Consider the following 26,785-nt stretch of genomic DNA (forward strand, 5'->3'; position numbering starts at 1 on the left):
ATGATGGGGCATTGATTGATTTTTTACGGATAAAAATGGAACGAGGAAAATTATATTGTATTCCTCGGGTCTTTTAGCCGCGGATAAATGTCATTAATAATATAAAAGCAAGCATCTTTCCTCATAATTCCTTAATGATGAATTTTTTAGGAGTACGATAGAATTGGAAGTAAAACGAAAGAAAATAATTTATCAGACTCCCAAGTTTTCTACTATGTAATAAATATCATCGATATAGATCTCGTATTAAAAATATGTATATACCTATATATGATAGATAATCGACTGATTTCTCAGTGTAATGTTAAAAGATTAAGAATGACAAGGAAATGATGTTATTGCATTCCACAAGTTTTCTACTAATGGACAAATATTCGATTTCATCAATATAGTAAAAAATAAATGTGTATATGCATCATAGATCAGTGATTGATTTCGTTAAGCGTAAAATAAAATGATAAGGAAATAAACTTATTGCATTTCTTAAATTCTCTATCGGGAATAATTATATTATTAAGGAAAAAATAGCCTTCCATATTATGATGGTCTTGAAATTCAACTGAATAGAATAGTGATCTATGATAATGTCTCGATTAAACCCTAAATTATAACATTCCTTAAATTTTCTAACAAAGAAGAAATTGCACTATTAAGGTAAATGTAACCGGTCCAATCGTGATGGACTTTAAATTAAGTTGAATTTTGAATAGAGTGATTAACTATTGAGTGGGATTCTTGAACTATGCGTTGATATAATGTTGAAATACCATGGTCAATATGAATTACATTGATTGCTGATGCAGTACTTTTTCCATCTCAATCATTTTCTAACTACTACCTAAAGTAAGTTCCCACGAACTGCTATCTCTAGCACATTCCAAGACTGCATTTCTTATTATAAAAGTAACTGTATCCTTTCATTATGAAAGTCGTTTTAGACAACAATAATTGCTCCCAGTTCCAATTCGAAAAATATCCTATCAATTTTTTTAAACTACTAACAATATGCCCTAACCGATAATAACACTATGTTCCCATTCAATTAGACATTAGTCGGCACATCAGTAGCTACTAACATTACTGTTATATCATTGTAGCTGAAGTATTTACTGCTGCATTAATAAAATCCAGCCTCGTTAACCAATTACTGTGTAAAGTGAAAACAGAGAAGAATTAGCTCTAATAAGTAACACGAATAATGACTTTGCATCGTCATTCTATTCCATACAATACTCTATCTTCGAAGGCATTCCACTGCTATTATGTCATGGACGACAATAGTGAATACAACTTAATGCATATTTACAAGCTTAGCTGCAACAATATGATAACTCTAAACTCAAGTCATAAATAGAAAGGATTGTTAATATTAATGATATTTTATTGTATCTAGCAACCGCATTGTTGTGATCTGCTTCTATCAACGCCTTTGCTTAGTCAACACCAAACAATTGAGCGGCTTGACTTAGGCCAATCTCATATTAAATTATGAAGCTAAATCCTATAGGATAAAATTTATGATACACATATACATTAGATAGATACGAATTTTTCATCACTGCCACGAGGCGACGAGAAAATAGATAGCTAAGAACGGCATATCGCCCTGATGATTGTGCCAAATCTTAGCATAGCTTATACCGCTGCGGTTAGGGCATTCTAATAATCGTTGATCAATCAGGAAATAAAATAAAATTTTTGAGCAAAGTCCTACTAACTCTAGACCTTGGCATAGTTAACTCTACTACTGATTCTACTTTAGTAGACAATTGATATCATTAAAAATTGCTTTTCCTGTTAGCTTTAGTTTTGAACAGCAGGGTAAAGGGAAGGGACAGGATAATAATATATATGAGCATTGACTACATAATAGCTAATTCATTCGCCCAAGTTATAATACTGAAAACAGAACATCAAAGCAGCTCATAGTTACTATGAGTACTTAAAAGTAAATTAAAAATATAGGAAAAAGCTTGCTTCTAGAAAGTAACTCATAAGCCATAAGCTATCACTAAGTAGTATTAGTTGGACTATCAAAGGTAGTTCTTGGTTCATTAATTCAGCCTGGTAGAAATTTGTATCCAATAAAACAGATTCCATGCTAAATATCGATATACTGCCAGATTTGGCAAGTAATAAGCATTAGCATCATTAAGATTTTCCCTAATTGAATATATATTTTGCTAATTAAATAGGATAATAGCAAACTTATACATTGCACTAAAAATAAATGATTAAAAAGATCATGGACTTTAGTCATGCTATTGTGGCCACAATCATTTATATTTAGTAACATATGGGAGTATTAATTCTTTCCCTTATTTGCATGTTATGACTCCAACAATTTAAATTCTCCACAGTATGCCCATAAATTCTATCGTTGACCTTGCTAAAGGATGATTGCATTAGCTTAATATAACACTATTCGATTTTTCAACTCTATTAGTGTACACGAAATATTTAGTATACAATTACTATACGAGCTCACAAGTATTGGGCCGTATACTACGGACAATGCATTCATTTATTGATGTGATTACCCAAGCAAGATGACAATACGTCAAATCTGTGCCACCATGTTGGTCAAAAAATGATTTATTGGCTTATTTTAATGATTTTGAAGATGAAATAATTCATCACTAGTTATGCAATCCTTGCAAGTGTAATAGTAACCATCACTGGTAGGTACCATATACAACAAAAATGAGGAAAAATGTTTAACGCGGAGTTTAAACAATTAAGCAGCGAATAGTAAAGTGAAAGTAGTAGTTCCAGTAAGATCGATAGAGCAGCATATCAAAATAAAATATATACTATCCTGTACATGTTCACAACTTTTTGTATTCAATGTTACGATTCCTTGTCAAAACTGCCGGTATCATGCCTTAACACTTATAACTTCTCCAATAATCTATTAAATTCCTTCCTACTCTGTACATTTTATCTTTAGCAAGCAATATTCAGCGGCATAAATATAGCCACCAGTATCCTTCCTAATACTATAAATGCATACTATTAAAATTGGACATGATAATCCATTCAAATGCCGATACAGAAATGAGAGATGAAATATGGCAACAGTAGCTATTTTTTGATGATCACCGATATCAATTTTCGATGTTGAGTGCGTTCTATATTCAAGGGTAAAAAGATCGATACCGGTGCTTTGCTTCTCTGTGATGATTAAGTAGGTGACTTATGGAATAAATATTTCCGATTAAGTCAATCACCTATGTCAATTACGTGATTCCTTCCTATTCTATGCATATTACCATTTACTGAATCAATACGACATTGGACAACGAACAAGCAGCCTGATGATAGGGTTACTGACGATTTAATATCTACTCTGAAAGTAGGATTAATAATCCAGTTTAATACAGAGATAATAACGGCAAATGGTATTTGGCAATGGTATCTATTTCTTAGCAAGCAGCTCCATTCGATGTTAATTGTACTGCATCCGTCTAAGGATAGAACTGATAGATAGATACCGATACTTTATCATACTCACAATTACTAGGCCATATACGGTACGTAATCGATATTTCACATTAGATTGTGTATCCATCCAGATTAGGAAACTTATAAAACTTTATGCGTTATATCTTCTACATACACAACATCGGATAAAGAGTATACAACTTAGCAGCGAATTACTGAGTATAAAATGGCCTACCATAGAAGCAAGGGTGATAGCCAAGTCGCATACGGAAATAAAAATGATAGATGGATGATGAATTGAATATGGCAATAGTGCTTACTTTTTAGCCATAAAGTATATACGATGCTAATGCACCACATACATCCAATAAAGAATTTGAAAGATAAATGCCGGTACTGTAATAATAATTAATTGAATTCGAACTTAATAAATATTTCAGATTTGATTGATTATTGAAAGCAGGATCAGATAGAACTATTGCAATCATTGTAGCCTATTAAGATATACTCTTAGAAGTCAAATTTTATTAAATGTATACAAGATCCCATAAGTCTTTATGCTCAGAAATTTTTTACGGGATATTATAATTATGAAATACAATATTTGAAGGATTAGTGTTCGGAAATCTACGATAAATAGTATCTTGATTAAGACTGTACTTCAGTTATTATTCTTTCGTTGTACACCCGGTAAAAACTGATCGTATAGGATATTTAAAAAGCAAACCTTGTAAATCGTGATTTTGCAGGATTTAGAGTATTGCAGAATATTGCAAAAATATTTATTACAGTATTTTTTCTGAATTGAAGTGACTTAATATTTACTTTAAAGAAAATCGATATAAAGTTTTTACCCATTTAGCCACTGCTGAAACGAAGACTATTTACATACACATCAATAATTTTCAGTAAAACTCTTTTTCATGAGTTTAGAAAAAACAAAAAATACCGATTTGTTTATCTGGTCCATACAGTAGTATTTAATCATTCTTCTACAGTTTGCTTATTTTTAATTAATGTAAGCAAGTAACTGACTTTATTAATCAATCTACCTCACAAATTTTACGCTATCAAGATAGAATTCTCTCCAATTTAAACACTGATCAAGCTAAAATTGAGATATAAAACAAAGGATATTGATTTATTTTATCGGTTCATGGTGCTCATTCTAATATATTTTATTTATTCCTTCAGTTAATATAATCTAGAGGACTATTTCATTAATCATTCCTATAAATAATACTATCAAGTTAGAATTATGATGGCATTAACTCAGTAAGGAGACTAAAATGTCCAAAATTATTCTCTGAAGCTCATAAATTCTTACCTAACCAATTTATGACTACACGTATTATAAACAGTTTTTACACAAAATAAATAAATATTACGTTTACTTATCAAAGTAGATGCGGTATCTGCGCTATGATAGTGAATGCTTATGTTATAGTCAATGTTCAAATATAATTTTAATAAACACCATAGATTATCGATGTTCTTGTGATGATACATTTTTAAAAACATTCTGCGATCATTGCAAGTATAATTTTACATTTATTCAAGCGTCTCTCTTTTTAAATTTTAGTTATTTACGCTATAGTAAGGTTCCAGGTTGAAAATTACTGGATATAGGTCTAAATAATCGATCTAAACATCGATAACTAACCTACTATATACGGGTTATTATTTCTATTCGATATTTATACATTATTTACATTTCGTAGTCATACATGTATTCATCTTCGCCTTCATCTACTTCGATACCATACCTTGCAGCAAGAAAGTTGACAGCTTTTTGCAAACTATTGATTGTCTCTGACATTCCATCAATTCTATTTCAAGATTATAAATCCCATGTGAGAGAGAATGATAAAAATGTTTCGTGAGTAAATTTCTCAACTGCAGCTAACATCTATAATTCTTACTCTAAAGCTTCATTTTCGACTTCTCTCCGTAATAGTGTATAGTCTGAACTGTCATTTTTTTCGTTTTCGTAACTGAGACTGGAATTGTTAAGTGCTCGTTTTCTTAACGTTTGAATAACCTATAAATGATCAATAAGTAAAGTATTTCAATATACAGTATTTTGATACGCAATAATTAACGTAGCATAATAGCGGATAGTAATAAATCTGTAGACATGATGGCAATCTTTTCAAGAACGAAAATGACTTTAAATTAATAGAAAAGCCAAAATATATCTCTGGTATACGATTTAAAATTATAGCACTGAATAAATATAAACTTTGGATAATGAAGCAGCGTTTTGCACCCAGTTTACTCATAGATCAATCTATCGCTATGTTACAAATTTTTTATAGTATTATACTCTGTTAAAAATTTTAAATTGACCCATTCAGATAAATTATCAAGTAAATTAAATCATTAGACTACGAGCTTTTACGGTGTCATTTACAAGTAAGTGTATTCTTCAATCGGTTAATTACGTTATCAATTCTTGGTCAACATCATACTTTATTAAAAATGTTAGTATATCGATTCGGGTAAATTGTCATGCTTGGCTTATGCAGAAAGCGCTTCCGATACCAATATGGGAACGCGCTATCCAACGCTGTGGTAAAATCAACTTTTTTAGCTAGTTTCTGCATGCTGGCATGTTGTTGAACTGTTCCGATATCGCCTACAGCCAGCCCAATCTAGTAGAAATATTAATTACTTTATGTCACGATTTTTAAAAAGGTAATTTTAACCATCATATAAAGATGCGTTACCATCAAATTAACTAAGACAATATTCATAGTGATGGCAAACATAACCAAAAATATGAGCGTTAGATTTGGATAAGGAACAGCACCACCAGTTTTAGCATTAACATAAGTATCCACGTAATCAATTTCTCCTAACATGGATATAATAACTTTGGTAATAGCAATGCCTAAATTGCTATATGATCCCTAAATAAATTTATTACAAGTTATTATGCAAAAGAGCAAGATAAATATCTGATATTATACTTAAATGGAATAAGAGGTAATTGAAAATCAGTTTAAACAGTAGGCCACATAAATATTAATTAGTATTATTAAAATCCAAGCTAGACAAAGCTAACGTACCTGATTTCGCAGTAGCATATTAAATGCAACTGCGTAAGCTATAATAAACATAAAGACAACGATAGAGACCTTCAAGACAGTTTTAAGAACGGAAACAAACATCAAGACGTATAAACCCATGTACTGGATTCTGTTATATAAAAGAAATTAATAATTTCAATTAAACACAATAATTATAATGTAACCTATTACTATCTGTTAAAATTATGTGAGAATGGAAATTCAAGAAATCTGCAATTGTTAACACGTACATTTTAATATCTGTTATGAAAGTAATTGAGTCATGGAATCTCAATTATTTTAAAGTCTATGATTTCATTTTCAATATAAACAAATATATTATACCATGGACCACTACTGTATTTTATTATACCGTTATAGCCAATAAATTTACTAACATTATCTTAAAAATATAATATAATACTACTGTTAAAGAAGTTCCTATACTTTGAATTCAATTTCTCCAACCTCATTATTCGCTGTATTTACTCTGTCTGTATAAGTGCATATTTATCATTTTTCTATCAGCATGGGTTATAAGAGCACTTGCAAATTACCTTTGTAGAAATAATATCAAATTCATCCAGGCCAAAAATATAGCGATTGTGCCTACTTGCCATTGGAAGTCGTCAGGTTTATATCCAATAGGTTGTATGAAAACCATGGCAGAAATGTATACAGTTAATTCAAGATAGTTAACGGGATCAAGAAAGTACTTCCAATTCTGTGAGAAAAACAGCAGGGATCATAAAAATTTGATTTTAATTTTATAGTTGAAGTTAATACGAGCAAGTACTAGAGCGAACCGAAGAAGATATATGAGTGAAGAATTGAATAAATAATATTGATTCTACCGTATGCATACAAAAAATTAACCTGATGAGCAAGTTGTAAACCTTCTTTCGCTCCACAAATAATTGTAAGTAGGAAAATTAATGTTTGGCAACTAATTAGTAATGGCCCGGCAGGTTCAGGTGTAGACTGTGTACCATTCGTTTGGACAGAAGGTCCCACTGTTGTCGATACTACACGTCCAAAATCTCTACTAGCTTGCACGACATAAACGGTCATGAAAGTGACAAATAACATGTAAAAGAACATATTGAAGTAAAGTACGAATTTTTCTCCATAATCCCTATGATCAAAAAGAAATTTGAGCATTCTATTAATAATTGAACTGTTCATGATTCTCAAATTTACGCAGCTCAATAGTAAGCGTTCTAAATGATCCCAAGAAATATGGATTGAATTACCATTTCATTCGACTATAAGATATCGTCAGAGGATGCTGCAATAACTTGACTCTATTAAACTTAGCCATAGTCTGTCGGTAAGTGAAAAGAAAAGATTAATTGTGGGTGATTATCTTAGTTTGACTTTTAGTTAATTATAACTTCTTCGATCAATACATAGTATATGAATGCCAATCTTACGTCTAGATGATGCAACGATGGCAAAATTTTAAAAACAGTAATATCATTCCCGTGATCAGTCTGAAATCTTACCGCCATAGCGAAAAATTCTATTCCGGTACTCATTTCTTCCGGTGTTGATTCCATATAACTAAAATTGAAAGTCACCTTCATGTCGCCAATATCCATATTTCATTTCGAATTATACAAAAATTTTAAAAGAAAGGAATACTTATTACTACAAAGATATCAGAAAACATGAATTACACGTACTAAATAAAAAAAACCTCGAGGTATTATATCATGAATTAAAACTTCCGCTTCACAAATTTTGTTTTTACATCTCTATTTGTGCTATAGGCGCATATGCGGGAAATCATCTATTCAGTGATATAGGTATACCTCTAGATAACATTAAACTATGTTCAAACTATTCTATCCTTTTGAGTGCAATGCAAGCGCAAAATAAAGTAAATCTCTAGTCATTACCGAATAATCAAAATTTTCTCTGCTGTGATGAGATTCTTCAATACATTTATCTAGAACTTCCTAAAAATACAAAACTTATTGATTAATTACTACCACATATAGATTGAAAAGAAAAGATGATCGTGAACAGTAGTTATTTAATGCATTAATTATTTGGACAAGAAAATATTCAAAATACTGTAAAGTATCCAAATCTTTGTATTTGCTATTAATATTCTTACCTCAGCAACTGTAGGCATCTTCTCAATCAGACGTTTCATGGGTGAAAATCCATCGTAAGCTTTGATATCCATGACTTTATCCCAGCTGTTTTAAATAAATGATCGATTAATATCGATACAAGCTGCTAATTCATACATCCACTTCATAGTTTACCAGAATCATTATTTCGGATGAATTAGTAAGCACAGCAATGATTAAATATAGCAGCATAATTTCTTACTATTTGCTTTGGATAATTGCCAGTCCGACACTGGAGCAGCAATTCTCAATAGCTACATCTAAGCATGTTTGATTTTCGCTATTCAGCAAGGTAACATCAGCTCCACGCTCTAATAGGACCTTAACCACATTCTCATGACCCCAAGCAGAGGCAAGATGCAGTGCAGTATTCTAATCATCATATTACAATATTAAATCATTCTATTTCGTCGCAATTACGAAGAGAAGACCTTATATATTAATTTTAGCATTAGGTATGCAGTACATGGAAAAATTAAATCCTTTACTTACTTTATTCAGATCAGAAGCATTGATTAAAATATCGTTATCTAGAATTAATTTAATAATCTCGACATGACCATAAACTGCAGCATAGCCTAATGGCGTTTGACGGTTATCATCCCTAATGGATATAAAAACATTTCAGTAACATAGGCATGCCATATATCGGTATTATTTTCTTCATACGATCGTTACTTCGAGAATAGCTTGTAAATTGGACCTTTCTATTACTCAAATCGTGCTTACATACTTTCACTAATAACACAACATGTCACCATGATCCGCGAACGTTGCTAGCTCTATTTATAGTTAGGATCTACGCTATGTTATTTCGCATGCTAAAAATCTTATGCATCCTTAGCTGAAATTACAGGATGACTACACATGAATAAATCTTATACAGTTCTAATAAGTCTTATAGAATGATTTCATTTTAATATTTAATACCATAGAATCATTTAAATTTATTTTATAATTAAAATTATTTAATTTAACAATACCGTACATATCAATGCCTATCTTAAACATTCCATATGAAATTATAAATCTTAACCGGAAAGAATTTTTAAAGCAATATGTTGATAATTGACAGCTTGTATTATTTATATTAACCTACCTGCAATCTAAATTACTTCCTTGCTTGAGAAAATAGAGAACAATATCTTTATGGCCCCCGATCACTGCAAAATGCAATGGTGTTCGACCTCGCTTATTTTGAGAATTGATTAGTTTAGGAGCCATTTCGCAAATGATTTGAACACACTGAATTCGACCGCTACGAGCAGCCAAGTGTAATGGTGTATTTTCATCACGATCAAATTGCTCCACTTGAGCACCGTTTGCTAGTAGTAGACGAATGGCCTAAAGCAATTGAACCAAAATGAACTCTTATCCCTTTAATATGAAATTAGAGGATTGTATCAATCTACTCATCCTGCGATCGTTGCCAGCTATTCTGTCCACTCTACCTGAATATAGCCACGTTGCGCTGCGATAAATAAAGCTGTTTGGCATAGATCGTCCTCACAGTTGATAAGTTCTTGTCCACTATTCTATAGTATGTAGATCATTAATTTTATACAATTACATGTCTCATGTCGACAATGTCATTTTTAGTCATGGTATTGAACAGCCATTCAATTATTTCTAATGTCTGATTATCACCAATTGTAAGTATAGACATATTTCATAAACTAATAGCTATAGAATAATGGCTAGATGACAAGAGTCTATTTAAAATCAAACATGTAGAGTTACTTATATATAAATAATACCATGATGAATGAATTAACATTAAACTAACAATTTTAGTGAGTTGTAGAAAGCAAATGATATACTTATAATTTTGTAAATGTATCCTAGTTTGAATTAAAGGACACTGAGTAATTTAAAATGCATCTTGACTTATAATCTATTGGATAATATACCGGCCACAAGCAATTACCTCCAGTAAGGTTTTAATCGTTCCAACATGATCATGATCAGCAGCCCAATGTAAGCATGTTTTGCCGTCTTTATCACGAATATCTAAACGAGCACCATGTTGCAGTAGGCAATCCACGGCTTCGGTATGGCCTTTCCATGAAGCACATAGAACTGGAGTAAAATGGTCACCATCTCTCATGTTAATTTTGGCGTGCTAGTTAGTCATCAGTAGGAATAAACATTTAATCAATGATGATTGCTCAATCCTAAATAGTAACAATTTGGTATTACAGCGACTATTTATTTTTTTCTCATTAGTAAAAAACTAAGGATGAAAATCTGCTCAATATTACTTCTTTTATAAAATAGATCACGAGTAAACATGCGGCCAGCCGTTATTTTCCCTTATTTTCACACAACTCATATTAGACAACCTACGTTTAACGTTCGATGCAAAATCGAGCCACTAAATTACCTTTTTAATTAAGAATTTGATGAAATCCACGCGATTGTATAAAGCAGCTCGATGTAGCGGTGTCATATGATTAACATCGCGAATATTCAATCGGCAACCATGCCCGGCTAAGATTTGTCCAATATTAATATAGCCTTTAATAGCAGCAATATGCATCGGAGTATATAAATTTTTCTACAGAGAAAGACATATGTTATAATTTCAATATTAATTCGGAATTCTCCGATTAAAATGGAAAGAAGGCAATGATGAAAGTAGAATCAGCTGCTATGAATATCTGCGCTGTGAATAATTGTTAGCTATATTAGAGAAACGGTGATATTTTACAATATTAATAGATGAATACGATTAAGTACAAAGTATATCTTAAACCAATTGTAGTTAACGAGATCATGAATATATTCTATATTGTCATAACATATCTTAAAGCTGAATAGACAAGGTACTCGGTTAAGAATTAAATCAGTATCGACGTCTCTTAGGATTGCAATTTGAGTTTCTCCAATTTCTAAGGCTAATGCAATACACTATTTCACTAAGGATCTTCGCAACAGGATCTGATCACAATTTCCACTATTGAGAATGTTCGAAAACTACGTTACTATACCCGCTGAGCATTCACTTCAGCCCCATGATCAAGGCACAATTTAGTTGCTTCGGAATGGCCATTCTGAACGGCTAGATGTAGAGCAGTTTCACCTTCGTTATCCACACTATTAACAAATGATTTAATGTTAATTTCTCGGCTTCTCACTGAAAGAAGAATAAAAAGAAGAATAATAAACAGAAAGAGTTAATCTGCATGGTTAAAGATGTCAATACGCTTAAACCAGTCGTTAAGTCATATCATATACCTGCTTGCAGGATTACTTCCATCACTCTGATGTTACCTTTAGCCGCTGCAAGATGATACGCTGTTGTTCCATCTAGCGCTTGCCTCATTGGATCAGCTCCTGATGCTAACTAATGTAACATAGAATCTTGCTGTTTATGAAAGTCGATCGTGTAGCCTTCTACTAGAGTTATTGCAATACCAGTTAATCATAAGGACATGAAAATAAGAACTTACGAATAGCTCACAAATAGTTGACCGACCAAATTTTGCTGTATGATGTAGTAAAGTTAAACCATTGCGTTCAACACGATGCATTAATAGATTTGCTTGAGTTGGCTTTTCTAGAAGTAAAGTCTAGCAGGTGGATAACATCAATCAAAAACTATTACTAATTAAGCTAAGATATCGAAGCGAAAGAATTCAAAATATATCAATTGCATAAGTTAACACTAAAAAACAAGTGCTAACTTGCGCTCTTTTATTACTGTAAAGCTTCGCCAAAAGTATCAAGACAATATTTTATACCAGATTTTAAGTTTAGCAGATGGAAATGCTTGAAGCTTGTACATTGTGAAATGAAAGCTGCCAATTTATAGTTTTTTAGTACTGTAAAGCTTAGGCAAAAATATGAAGACAAAATTTATACTAAATTTTTAGTTCATCATAGGCAAATACCGGAAACTTATACATTGCAAAATGATAGCTGGCAGCTAATGCTAGCTTGTGCACGTTTTTTGTGAAGCCAAACAGATAGCTTTCGGTTAAATTTCACATCAAATTTATGCTTGAAAAATACGCATGGTTAAACAAATAAGCGGCATAAAACAAAGTCAAAAGATGAAAGTGAGCTTGTATTGGATATTCGAACAGTAAAGCTCAGCAGATAGTACCATGTACTTTTAAGCATTATAGAAAGAAATCCTTTTACTCGCGCTTGTAGCTAGTTGTGCTAATTATATGGTAGGTTTGCACTGTTAAATCTTCTACCTTAACGTAGCTTTCCCACTAAATTATTTTATTCTCACAATATAATCTTTCCAGCTTTTTCCTTAGTACTGATGAGTATAATTGGGCTTATATTAAAGCCAAAGATTGCAAAAATATATAATAGCGAAAAGAAACTGCAACAGATCTATCCTCAATTTTTGTATCGTAAAGGCGTACGAGAACAAAACCTTAGCTTACAGAATTAAAACATGTTTGTATACGTTTATAATCACATTGATTCTACGATCGTATTCTCCACTAGACTACTTTAGCAAAGCTATGTGGATAGAGTCCATCCATTTGTACACAGAAGAGCAATTACATTGAAATCTTGGTTATGATACTTTGTCATATTGCGATTAAAGGTACTTAATTACAAGTTTTGCTAATAATTTTCCAAGCTAAAGATTCATTTCCTAGTGTTATTATTAACTGAAATAAGAATTCTACCTCCACACTCTCGCGATGGCCATATTTTATAGCCAAATGCATGGCAGTGCATCCACTTAAATCTTCAATAGAGCTATCGGCATGATGGGCTAATAGCGTTTTTAGACAAATGGAATTTTTCATGGCAGTAAAATGTAATGGTGTTTGACCGAATTCTCCACGAACATTAACATCTAAATCAATTAATATGAGCAAAAATACTTAGTATATTTGTCTTTGCAGCCAGAGTCTTTAGCAGACTATGTCTAGTACATAAAATCTTTTGCTTTATTTTGCACAACATTACAATATTGATTTTATATCCTTTTACCTCTAGTTTGAGATATTACAGAGATACTCAAAGGACTTTTGCACACTATCATATCAAATTTTGCCTTTATTTTATTTATTTTTTTGTGATCGTTATAAATACGCTAGAATTTACTTTAGTGCAGCAATGTAAAACTGTTGATTTCGGACATTTTCTCTCTACTGTATATCTTATAATTTCCATAGTAGATTAAGACACACTTCTGTATGCTATGATAATATTAGTTTCATGCATTTTTTGCCTATACTTTGTGATAGCTGTAGATTGGTGAAAAGCTATTTTTACTTTTCATCACAATATTGGTTTATATGCTTTTACCTCTACTTTGAGATAGCTACAGAGACTAAATCGGATTTTTGCACTCTACCATATACAATTTTACCTCTACCTTTTTTTACTTATGTGATCGTTATAGATACACTAGAATGTACTTTTATGCAATGTTGCAGTATCAATTTTGTGCATTTTGCGTTCTATATTATGTGGTAGCTACAGTAGACTACGATATACTTCAATACATCATCCTACTGTTCGCAATAGATATAGGAAAACTAAAATCTTGACCAATTACAGTTATTTCTTTAGTATAGTTTATAAAAATTTTTAGGACAGTACCACAACTATGATTCCATACATACAGTACTGCAGAATTTGTTGCGTTAACGTGCATAGGCATAAAATGCAATTTATAATGAGAAATTAAAGAAGATTAAGATCAAGAGCTAGATCTTGTTGTATCTAAATAATATAACAGAATTGAATCGATGGTGGAACATGATTCTGGTAATGATCAAATTGTTTTGTATCCCTACTGTAACGCAATTTAAACTAATGCTTTTGCCACATTTAAGAAGGAATCAATGCTAATTCTTACCTGCACCAATTTCAATTAAGTATTTAACGATATCAACATGATCACCCAAGACAGCATAATGTAATGGAGCCATCTCATACTCATCTAATCTATTGATATCATGATGATTCTTGCGATCGGATAAAATATGTCTTAATATGCCGGCAACACCTTCTTTAGCAGCCTTCAAGATCATAACAAGCTTAAAATTAGCTAGGGATACAGATATGGCAATATTGAGTTTTATCCCTGAAAAGTCTAGCCATCGTTCGATTAATCAAACTTACCCGATGTACACTAATGTTAATGTCAACTTCTGGTAAAGTAAAGCGCGAGCGAGCAGTAACAGCTTGGACTCGTTGTAAATCAATGGATGGTAAACGGAAATTATATCGATTGTTGATGGTAATGATTGGAGCACTTTCACTGGAAGAACTTTTGCAATCGTCAAAGTCTTCTTCATCATCTTCTTGCAAACGAATAGAAACAGGGTTCCCAACAGGATTACGATAGGATCTTCGGCTAAATATTTTAGACATATTTTCTAAGTAGGCCAATACAGAATGATTTTTGTATAATAACTATTAGTAAAATAGGTCGTAGACTACTCATATGCAAAAATTGCAGAAATGGCAGCAATGATGAGTGGAAAGAGTATAAATCCAAATCTAACAAATACTGCTTCTAGCTTAGAATGCTGGTGATGTGATAGTTGGCCAATATTGCAGAATTGAACAAGATTTATATCTTTATAAGTTATTTTGCAGGAAATGATAGATATTTCAGCTGATCGAGATGGCTTATTGAAAAACAGGTAAAGAGAAATCACTTGGAACCAAAATCAACTCTGAAATTGAATTAAAAAAAAATAAGGGAAAGACTTGTGTTTTAAGGTAGAATGATGAGCTATGATGATGGATCTTGCCTTGAATGGAACGCTCTGCTTGATTCATAAACGGCAAATAAGATCTATGAGAAAAAGAACAAGCTAATTGGCACTAGATTGCAAGTAAGTTTCCGTAATCCGCTGGAAAAGAATCGGAATAAAAAAATTGAGATAAAATATCAATGAACTAAATTAAGATGATCTCGCAAGTATTTGCTTTGATGACATCAGAATGTTAAAAACACCTGTTAGCCTTTGAAGATACAATGTACATACGATGAAAGGATTGCCTGTAACTTCTTTTTGGAAGCCAATGCTACAAGTACCAGATGAAATGGGAGACTGCAGACTGATTGATTCGATTTATTATTGCTGATATGCCTTAACATTCAATTTGTTATCCAAGCGAAGATGTTATTGACATAACTAGAATGAAAATAACAATTTAGCCATATGGTTAAGGGAAATAAATTGATCGATTCTTCATATAGTCGACAAGATTATTCTTAGTCTACTTGCTACTTAATCAATATTACAACATATTTTTTGACCTTGATTAGCATAACTTTAATTATGATATTTTAGGAACGATATCGTCTAGTCAATATTAATCAAGATGATGTTCATTTGTTGACCCGATGATAGTATTGAATTAAATATAGATTTCCAATGCAGAATCGATACAAAATGTTTATCGATATCTTGATGATAGGATGAATGAATTACTTTATTCATTACGTAAGATTTTTGTATTGAAGCACATGGTCGATATAAATAGTGTAAAATTCCTTAAGCAGAACAGGTTCGACTTGTACTGTTTTTTTTTGTTGTATCTACTTACATAAGGATTCAGCAGGCAACCACAAAGGTCGTTTGAAATCAATTAATATTAGTACGATTATGTTATATTGATGTACTAAATATAGTTTTATAGAAATCGTGAAAAAAATCCAAGTAATCCTAGCTAGAACTTAAGTTATTTAATAACTATAACATATTAACTATACCGGAGAATCGAATTCAGAGGATTTCATTAATAGCAATTACAGAAATATAAAACTACCGACTATTCGTACACAAAATCACAACAGCGATACAAAAGCCAACTCTCCATTTCAACCTATCTTTTATGTTTATTAGAATTTTAAGCAGGATATAATATAGCTATCATACATCGGACACAATTCTTCGATGTTTGATTATTTTTTATCCAGTGATATAGATCATGAGCATAATTAATAAATTCCATGTGCTTGTATATCTTACATTATATTGATACATGAACGTTAAAAGGACGATAGCATAAAGCCACGTATATGCGTATAGTGCTACGGTATTATAGATAACTTAAATTAAAAATTGACAGTAATATATAACACATTACATTTAATCAGGAATTTACGACACAGCGGTAATCCATTTGCATATTGCCTATCACCAAGGTAAGTAAATTCGATAGCAATAGAATTAACAACGATATCAACAACCATACAGTATTATCAATTCCATAATATGATCAATAAAGTTAATTTTTAAAAACATTTAATTGTCGCTTTCTCAGTATCATAAACAAACAAACGCAAAACAAGGAATACTAGAAGGTAATCCAATGCCGCTATGCAAAACGATAGTTCTTAATAAGATACAAGATTGTACGTCGTTGATGTTGAAATTATGAAGCCAATAAAGGAGCAGGTGCCTTTCTTTTAACTCCTGCTCAAAATAAGGTACACAGTATTTACTATGTTGACCAATTTCCGTAAACATACAACAAAATTACTTAATCCTAATAAAACATTGCACAAGTGTCCTCTTACTGGACGATGGAGAAAATCAATTCAAATTATTCCGATACTACATGGTTTCGTAACTCCTAATAAGAAGGTTAATCGTCGATAGTTACATTAAGCTTACCCGGATCTTCAGTTGGTACATCAGGTAACTCGACGTCTTCTGTCGTAGTTGCAGGAAGACTTGCTGCAGGAACATCTGGTAAATTTTGAAGTTCCTATCGCAATATATGCCATCAGTCAATATAAACAGGATAAACTACTATATGTGCAGCAGTTTAAGTTAAAATACAACATTAGCTAATAATCAATTGTAATTATCTGCACACTATGGCACCTGTTGTGTAATTTGTTCAAGTTCAGCAAGAACTGCGGTTTCGTCTTCGTCTGTCAGCGTATTACCCAACAACTCATCAATTTGCTAAGATTCATTCAAACAATAATAAGTGCTGGGCAGCCATCGAGTTGGGAATGACATTAGCTATTAGATATAATTATAGTTAAAAACCTTTTGATATTCAATAGCTTCTTGCGTTTCATCCATAATTCTTTCAACGTCTTCAATAGACATCATCTACATGTCACAGATGACAAAAGGCTTCCGTATTATACGACGTATGTACAAAATTATCATGATTATACTCGCATACGACATTTCGAAATCATACTTCTAATAGGACTACATTTGGGTAACGCATATTATTAGTTTTAAAAAATAGTGATTACTATGACATATCTTTAGCTAAAGAAGTATAGTATCGATGTTTAAATACGATATTTTTAATTTAGTTTGAAGTATCATAGAGATGACAAGATTAAAAGACATACAACAATAGTTCACCCACCTTATGCATTCTATCTAAGCACTCGTTACCCTGCTTCAAGCGTTCCACAACTTGTACCTGTATCTTGGCAAATTCTACATCATTTACCTGAAGTTAAAAGAAATTTTTACTGAGGATATAGATCAGAGGTGTCATTCAAAGCAGTGTAAAAACTAGGGAATCAATATTTAATTATTGGTGCTGTCATTACAATTGCAATCTATATCACTATTTGGGTTTAGAATCGAGCAAAGAACGGTTTTATTATAATTGTGTGTAATAGTTTTGTTGCGTAATTAATGATTTACCATTCGTTCTAAACCATCAAGCTGACCATCCGTTTTTTCTAGTAGCGATTCATAATATCTTTTCTTCTTTAACAGAAGTTTGGCTTTACTAATGACAACGTTAGTTTAATAAGTTAATAACATAATCATGATACATGTATATTTACTATTTTCATCAACTTTGATACAAATTTTAAAAAATTTTTTATTTACAAAAGGGAAAGGGTATCAATATCTCGATCATCATACAAGAAGATATATTTCGTAGAACCAGGCTAAATTATAGCATTAGTCATGAGAAATTAATTTTAACTAAAACTATTTCACGATCACGGTATTAATGTGCTTAGGTCTAAATTGGATTAAACGAATGAGTCCTTTTGGATAGGGAGTAAAGGTAAAGTCTACCGTAAAATGTGTATTAACTTCTCAGATGTCCTTTCAAAAATATACTGTATGCATGCCTATGTTTGTAGCGTTGCAGCTATAATCAATGCAGGCGTAGATTTGCTTTCCTTCATTTTTTACTCGATATTAAACATTGCTATGATTTTACTTACTCTACTTTCTTTTGCTTCACAAGATCTTTCGCGAAGGCTCTTTCTTGTTCTAAACTTATTTTGATCTGGATGAAAGCAAAAACATCAATAAAGAGTTAGACTGATAAGTGATCTACGTACCATAATTGTAAATAGCAAACTGAACAACATCTTCATCATGCCATTTAAGCAAGAGAGATCTAACTTAACCTACCCTTTTTTGATATTGTTGCAGTTTGTCTCGTTGTTGCTTGAGCCCCTATTGACAGTAGAAAAAAAAAATGAAAGATAGTGGATCATCAGTTATAGAGGTAAATAAAGCAGTTAATTTGATTCTGGTCTTGGAACAGCATAGGAAATAAAAATATAAATGATTTAAGCACCTAGTTTGTATAAGCGGAATTGTTATCAAGGCTGATCTGATATAAATTATGATACTACACTTAGACATCTACATCATAAACAGTACAACCTCTTTGTACATGATCTGTATCTACTTACAAACTGATTACAAGCAATTTTAAGCAATTTATGGTCCGTGGTTCTCTCTAAAGTGTAATGTATTAGAAGAGAGCCGCCTGGGTATTTGATTTCATTTTATACTTACATTGCTTATGCTTGACTAGTATTATAGTTTCATATCTAATATGTACGCACAACTCATGTAGTGCCTTGTCCGATGCTAATATAAAAATCGGTTTCATACGTTACTTCTATTAAATTTACGCATAATTAATACTATAGGCTGTCTAAGTCAGATCTTGATACACTATCCAAATGATTTTTAAATCATTTAGGCAATCTCTAGCTAATTACATCAGTCTGAACCCTATCTCATATATTGGCAGCAACGTAAAATCAAGAAACCACTAGATACTGTAAAGCATCTACTAGTACTAGTAGTCCATGATAAAATCCACCCATATCTTGTTCTGTCCACGACATCATGCAAAAGCTTTAAATAATATGTTACTCCATTATCGAAATACTAGTTTATCACCTGAATAATATAACACGAACCTAATTTAGCTATTCTAAGTTAAAAAGAAAGGTGTATACTAATCATGATGAATATCGATGGCGTTTCCATCCGATATCCTATCATATCAATTGAGAAACGTTTATCTCGATGCACTACAAGATTAAATACCGCACCATGAACTACGAATTGATTCTACGTCTCCATAACATTGGTTATTCATCAGAAAACTCAACAGCAAGAATAATAATATAATCTATCCTCCAAACAGACATCATACGAACCAAAACAGCTCGATCTTGTTCAGTAATTTGATGCTTTTCCTCTTTTGGTTTACTCTTACCAAATAGAGCCCCCATTTTGTTCTGATGAGGAAGACGGTATTGCGCATGACTAGTATGACGTCATGATTGGAGGGAGGTCCAGTTGGTACCGGTCCAGTCCATATCTCAGCAAAGCGGTCTCCGCGATCGATATCAGCCATTGCCCTAGAAACTCATATAAATACTATTGCAATTTGGCGTGTTTGGAACCTACCCTTGAATACGATTTGTCCAATTCTCATCCTAGTAGCCATACCCAAACGTGAGCCATTCATCCATAGTAATCATCTATTGCCGGTTGGATAATTGATTTACTATCAGCACCATGCATGCGCGTGTTCAATGACTAGGTACAAGCGCATACTCTCCTTTGGCGCTATACTAAACTATATAAAATTTACTGGTTCGTCCTACTTCTTTAGCACAACTCATCTCCAGCTAGCTCGATAGAAATTCTTCGCTGGATTCCTCGTTATTTCTTACCTTTCCTAGCTATAACTTGATAATATCCTAGAATTATCCTTAGTTAGTAGCAGTATTGGCAACCAGGAAGACTGTTATTACAAGATCATACACGAAAAGGAGAGAAAGAGCATGATATCTTGACGTAAGCAATGATAATCGGTTGCCCTTGTTGGAGATTTCTTGTTATAATCTAATGCTTGGATTGATGAAAATTAGCTCTTGCAGACTTTTGGAATCATATTCGATCCTTAGAAATTGTAGGATAGTAGTGCGATTATTGCCTTGAAACAACTAGGAAAAAGGAGGTAGACTGCTCTCTTCTCTAACTCGATACTGTTATAGTGTAGTATTTGTATCCATTGATCTGTTCAAGTTGTTGTAAGATTCTTGCACATCCTCGTTGTGTGCATCGATTGAATACGATGCTCGCATGGTAGGCTATCATGACAACATTGCGATCCACTGCTAAAGGCTAATTTTCAATGTAATCTACCTGTATATCTAATTCTAGACTAGTTTATTCAAAGCTATGGACGAAGTAGAAGCGTCAGATATGAGTGGAGATGAGGAATATTCAGATTCAGGCCAAGGGGCTATGATTATGGCTACGGTGATACATAAAGCATTGGAAAATAAGAAAAAGGTAATGGTAGTTCTAGGCATCTATTCAATCGGCCTTCATTCATCTCGTAGTAATATTCAAAAACTGGTTGATCATGAAATTACCGAATACAGTAAATACTTTGCAATATTACTGTATCGTACAAGTCAGCGATAGTGAAATATTTTACTTGCAACGAGAAAGTAACATTATTAGTGATCATCATCTATGGGTGTATAAACCATGACTGCAGCATGATGCGATTTTCTCGTAATTAATTCAGTTACTGGTGCTGCTATTTTAGATCGTCTACAGAAACACGATTTCTCCTATTTTATTACTTCAGAATATCATGAACATACTGTTATAACAATCATATACAAAATTCTACGTAGACTATTAGACTTTGAAATAGACAACTTAGATATCTAGTACAATAATTAGAATTGATCAATGTTCAGTTAACGTAGACAACATAAAACATGGCAAGATAGCCACTTGACAGGATCACAAAGTACTATAAATCGTGTAATTTTGCTGCCAAAACTCTACTAACTTCTAACCATGAATAGTAAACTGGAAATCAAGTAGATGGTATAATCTGGCTAAAAACACGCCACGTAAAGTGAAACAAGTTTATAGTTGATGCATAAATCTATTGTATGTTCATCAAGGTGTTGAATCAGTTTATCAGAATGCAATCAAACGAATAGATTACGAATGAACATACATCGTAATAAAAATAATATTGTTTGGTACAGTCAACACTGAGCTGGATAACTCAATTGTGATTATACATTCTAATTATAACAAAATATATTATAGGGATTGCAAAAAGACTATGACTGGATCGTACATCAGCTATCGCAAGACAATATGGACGTGAGTTATAATGAAAGAGAGAATAGTTAGCTCTAAATAAATAGCATGTTCAGTAATAACTGTTACAATTTACTTGATAAAGATAACGAAATTTTACAGTATCTCATCATATTGGACACTTGATGTCAATAGAATGTTATTCTTTTAATTCCATCAAAACATAAATGATAAAAATTCTTTCAATTGCATGATAGGCTCAAATCTTTTACCGATGGTTAAAAAGTCTGAGATATTGTACAACAGATATTAACCATAAATGTGAATCACTTGTCAATGCAACTTTGGTGAGTCCAGGTCTTATGGATAAGATCTCTTACAAAGATTCACTTGCAATACATGCAATACTCGTTCAATATAATATCCAATTATACCTTAAAATATTACAATTACATTAGAAAATAAAATGGATCGATCGTGAAGAATCACTATTAGATCTTTATATTGGATGGCTGGCAGATCTAGTTACGGTGCATACTTCGTTCTACCTTGATCCGTGCCTGAGAATGCTAATTAATCACTTTATGTCAAGTTAGTAAAGCAATGATATTTCTTCCTCGTAGGAACATATATCAAAGTTACAGCGTAAATTAATTTTGGATATTCTTTCAATCATTCATAGGCAATGATTCTCGCGAACTTACCGTTGGAGAAAATCAAAGTTTTGACATTTGTGAGTAGAATTATGCCCTCATAAGCTCTTTATTGTTTTACAATTAACGTATTAATGTTTTATTACTACTGTATCGGTGTCTTAGTATTCCAATTTGCTATTAGGTTTCTATGATACTATAATTTGTTCTTTTCTTTCCTTCGTTAATAGTTGGGAACAAGCAAGTTCATCGCGCAATGCAAACTGTTCTACATTTAGTCCCATCGTACGTATTACATCATTCATTATGAGAATAGAATACAGGGCTGATAGTTTATGAGATGAAGTGCGAGCTATTATTGCATTCTTATTCTTATACTTTCAAAGGCATGATAATTACTTAGTAATGTTCTTCCATAGGTCCCAAACAAGATTAATACCTATTTTAACACATTATTTTCCATCGGAATATAAGCCATTAGATCAATATGTAATTCTATAAGATTCAATATCATTTGCTTAATTATTGGATTAGATAGACTAGGGATAATCAATATCCATCTTTTTCTTTTTCCCGACTCATATTCAAGGTTTATTATGTTAGTAATTTATTGCGTTTGACTGTTTACGCACCTGGATTGCGCTCACAAATTCTAGAGTTAACTGTCCACAAACTAGTCAAAGTTGATGTAAGACTTGATAACATTATGAATTGAGTTTAAAAAGTGCATCATCAACCTTTAAATTGTAATCGACTAAGAATGACCCATTTGACTGAAGGTGGAGGTATCGCGAGACTCGATAAACAAAATCAACCAAATATTTGCTGATGACGAAATGCAGTTCGATGTTGACTTGGTAAGATTTAATTTGAAGTATTTATATATATTTTCATAAATTTTATTTTCGTATTAATAATTCCTTTATTTGCAATGATTGGTATAAATTACTTCATGTGATTGCCGTTTAGGAGATGAATGATAGTAATTCTGCTGATAAATTAGCTGTACTACCTAGAGATCTTCAACAAATTGCTAATTTAGCTGATAAATTGGACCTGTCAATGTCGATCTTCTTATCTTACATTAGTATTATATGCTATCAACAAGGTAAGATGAAAAGTTCGAACAGATTTTTTACTTCTGACGTAAATTATAAATCAATCAATTAAAAAAATTAGTTATAAAGATACTATGAAATGTTATCCATTTCTAATCTTTAGGCAAGTTTGATCAATCTGCCGCATCACTACTATTTACGGATTTATTGACAGTTAGTTATGCTTACAAGATGCTGCTATTACAATTTCTATAATAATTTTCATTATAATATACGCTAGACTAATATTAATCTTATTATTCGGTTGGAAACAGGCTTTCGATACCATTATTTTGCCAACGCATGACATTTGCCACATCCAATTCTATTTATTCGTGACATGTAGCTATGACGAAGAATTTGTAAAACAGATGCTTCATTTGTGCTGGAATAAGGTATTTTTATTATAATACGATGTCACACAGGAGCCTCGCTTAACTTTAATATTCACCAGCTAACGCTTAAACTATCTTTATAATTTAGTTCGAAGACACAAATGTACCCGGTTGGTGGGCAATTTAAGTCGTTGAATTTACTAATAAAATAGGTTTTAACCATATAATTATAACTACCGTGTCATAATATGGCAAATATTTATTTACAGCTGTTTTACGTCAAACTTCTGTGGCCTACATCGCAAGTTTCGTTGCTAGAGCAAAATTTGTGCCATTAAGGTCAGATTATTGATGTTAATGTAAAAAATCTTTGTCAACAAATTTGGAATTAGACTAATTTATAGTTAAAGTATTACATCCCGCATTTTATTGATAATGTTACACGACATTGATAGTTATAAACATTTCGTCAATGATAGGTAATCGTATTAATCAATGACATTAATCTTTCATATATTAGAATTATCAATACATGCATAGAAATATTTTGTACCTGGATTCATAGGTAATTTATATTGTGTATCTTGATTTAGACCTTTGATAGCGTTATTAGGAAGGATACAGCATATTACTATTCAATATTTAATGTTGTAGATATCTTGATGAACATGGAAATTGCACCACTGCCGATATTGACACACACTGCCTTTTCTATTCTGCCTGCCAAGTACATTCTAAAATAAGATTTAATTTTATAAGATATTATAAAGTGTAAATTTATCAACATGAATAAAACTGAAATTAGATTAATACCTAATTGCTATGCATTATTATACCCGTGTCTCTATATCTAGTGTTTGTTTTACATGATTGTTTTCAAGCATGAAAACCTGATGGCAGATGAAGAAGGTCAGTGGTATTACTTTATCAATATAGATATGCTTAGATGAAATTGTCAGTCTTTGTTCGACTTCAATGTTCCTAAAATGTGCTTGTACATTGTGAAGGTAAAAAATTACTCAATCGTGGTGGTCTCCAAAGAATTGTTACGTCAAAATTAAACCCATTACGAGTAAGTCTTTACTGCTTAATCTGCAGTTTGATTTTAGCATAATTAAAATTTTAACCATCCGATATTTGTATAGTTTTGTATGCCGATCCTAGTCAAATTTTTTGCAGCAATTACAAGGTAAGATTATTTAATTGGCTTATTATGCATGTTTATTCCTTCACATAACTGCTACTGTATGTTTTGACTAAAATTATGGATTAATGTTTGATTGAATAATTATAATGTTAGTGAACATGAATTAGTTTATTGCTATACAATTATTGAGAGCAATAAAAGAGAGCAGCTGCCTACCGCTTTATTCGGTGGAGATAAACAGCTTACGCGTGATATCAACAATCAATTAGATACATTTTTCCCTTTTGATCCTTACCTCCTATCGCGGTATGATAATGTATTTGCTGATAACGTAATTAGTTGTATGTTCATGTTTTAATCGTAATCGTAGAATGTAGAATTAAATATAATATAGCAAATATCCTAATCCTGTATAGGTCGGCTAAAACGATCGAACCTCTATATCAAAGCTGGGATGATAACCTAAACTCTAATGCTGCCTGTACAAAAAATCAACAAGAGGTCGATTTTGATATTTTGCGGCTAGTCGTTGCTAAATACTAATTTAGACAGGTCTTAATTTTTTATATATATTGCACGATAGGAGAATGAGGACGATGACGATTATCTATCTTCTGATGCATTGTCTCCATACGACTGTATGAATAGTTTCTCTCCAGGATTTGGTATTTCTCCTGCAAGGGCAATGATGCAGAATTACTATAGAGCAAGGAGCCATTCAAATTCAATGAACGATGATAAGTTTTAATAATGTAAATTTACTCCTTTGAAAGAAATAGTCAATTCTAATATTTTGGCATTTTGTGGACCTTATCAGATAGATACATTATAATATGATGATCTATGTACACTCGGCACATATATTTTCTGCACATGTATATAATATTCAATTAGTATTTTCAATTGTTAGGATATTAAAGTGTACAGTATAAGGCAAACGTAGAATTTAAATCAATCAAAATGCATGCAACTAAATTGTTTATCAAATTTTAATATAGTTAGTTTATATATGAAGAAAGAATGTAATAATCGAATTATGATGATTTTTAGTAGCGTAAATTCTTATAAATATCATATTATTTTAAAAATAAAAATTATCATCTTTACAGATACAATAGAATGGGTTTTAAGTTTTTATACGGATATAATTAATTCAAGATTATACATTATACATCGAATCTGTTTTGATGTACATATGATTGCTCGTAAACAGATAATATAAGATTTATAACACAAAATGAACAGTAAAGTAGTTTAGCAATTGTCTATCAGTATGTCAAAAATAAATTTAGCCCAAGTTTAGAATAGAAATAAGCAGGTATTTATTTCACTGGTTTAAGACGAATGACTAAATTCATACTTCGGTAAATGGTCGTAGGGTAAATCAGTACAAAGAATGTAAAGTAAGCGAAGTTAATACAATTACTATAGAAAAGTAAGAAAAGATCAACAACGAATACGATAAAAATAAATTAGGAAAACAATTATTCTTAGTTGTTATTAACGTGAGTTGTATGATACATTGTATAATACAATTGGTGTTGAATCACTAGGTGATACAAGGAT

The 26,785-nt window shown here is 31.8% G+C and overlaps 3 protein-coding genes across 3 annotated transcripts; 1 reads left to right on the forward strand and 2 right to left on the reverse strand.

Moving 5' to 3' along the window:
- Positions 1-9,751: 9,751 nt before the first annotated feature.
- Positions 9,752-11,195, reverse strand: TRIADDRAFT_21522 (uncharacterized protein; the record flags this gene model as incomplete). The annotated part of the gene is made up of 2 exons (XM_002109713.1): positions 9,752-9,914; positions 11,032-11,195. The coding sequence occupies 2 exons, from the start codon at positions 11,193-11,195 to the stop codon at positions 9,752-9,754; spliced, it is 327 nt and encodes a 108-aa protein (XP_002109749.1).
- Positions 11,196-17,198: 6,003 nt separating this feature from the next.
- Positions 17,199-20,138, reverse strand: TRIADDRAFT_52939 (uncharacterized protein; the record flags this gene model as incomplete). The annotated part of the gene is made up of 9 exons (XM_002109714.1): positions 17,199-17,233; positions 17,275-17,368; positions 17,488-17,571; positions 17,659-17,724; positions 17,996-18,082; positions 18,283-18,370; positions 18,822-18,886; positions 19,015-19,059; positions 20,064-20,138. 9 exons carry the CDS (start codon positions 20,136-20,138, stop codon positions 17,199-17,201), a joined length of 639 nt encoding a protein of 212 aa, XP_002109750.1.
- Positions 20,139-21,096: 958 nt separating this feature from the next.
- Positions 21,097-25,967, forward strand: TRIADDRAFT_52940 (uncharacterized protein; the record flags this gene model as incomplete). The annotated part of the gene is made up of 22 exons (XM_002109137.1): positions 21,097-21,210; positions 21,994-22,050; positions 22,245-22,334; positions 22,446-22,578; positions 22,670-22,720; positions 22,871-22,925; positions 23,060-23,129; positions 23,230-23,328; positions 23,420-23,497; positions 23,610-23,748; positions 23,862-23,911; positions 24,013-24,132; positions 24,221-24,242; positions 24,342-24,411; positions 24,593-24,637; positions 24,727-24,799; positions 24,927-24,981; positions 25,080-25,144; positions 25,218-25,261; positions 25,373-25,525; positions 25,636-25,720; positions 25,803-25,967. The coding sequence occupies 22 exons, from the start codon at positions 21,097-21,099 to the stop codon at positions 25,965-25,967; spliced, it is 1,833 nt and encodes a 610-aa protein (XP_002109173.1).
- Positions 25,968-26,785: the final 818 nt, after the last annotated feature.

Source organism: Trichoplax adhaerens, genomic scaffold, assembly GCF_000150275.1.
Source record: "Trichoplax adhaerens TRIADscaffold_2 genomic scaffold, whole genome shotgun sequence".
Lineage (NCBI taxonomy): Eukaryota > Metazoa > Placozoa > Uniplacotomia > Trichoplacea > Trichoplacidae > Trichoplax > Trichoplax adhaerens.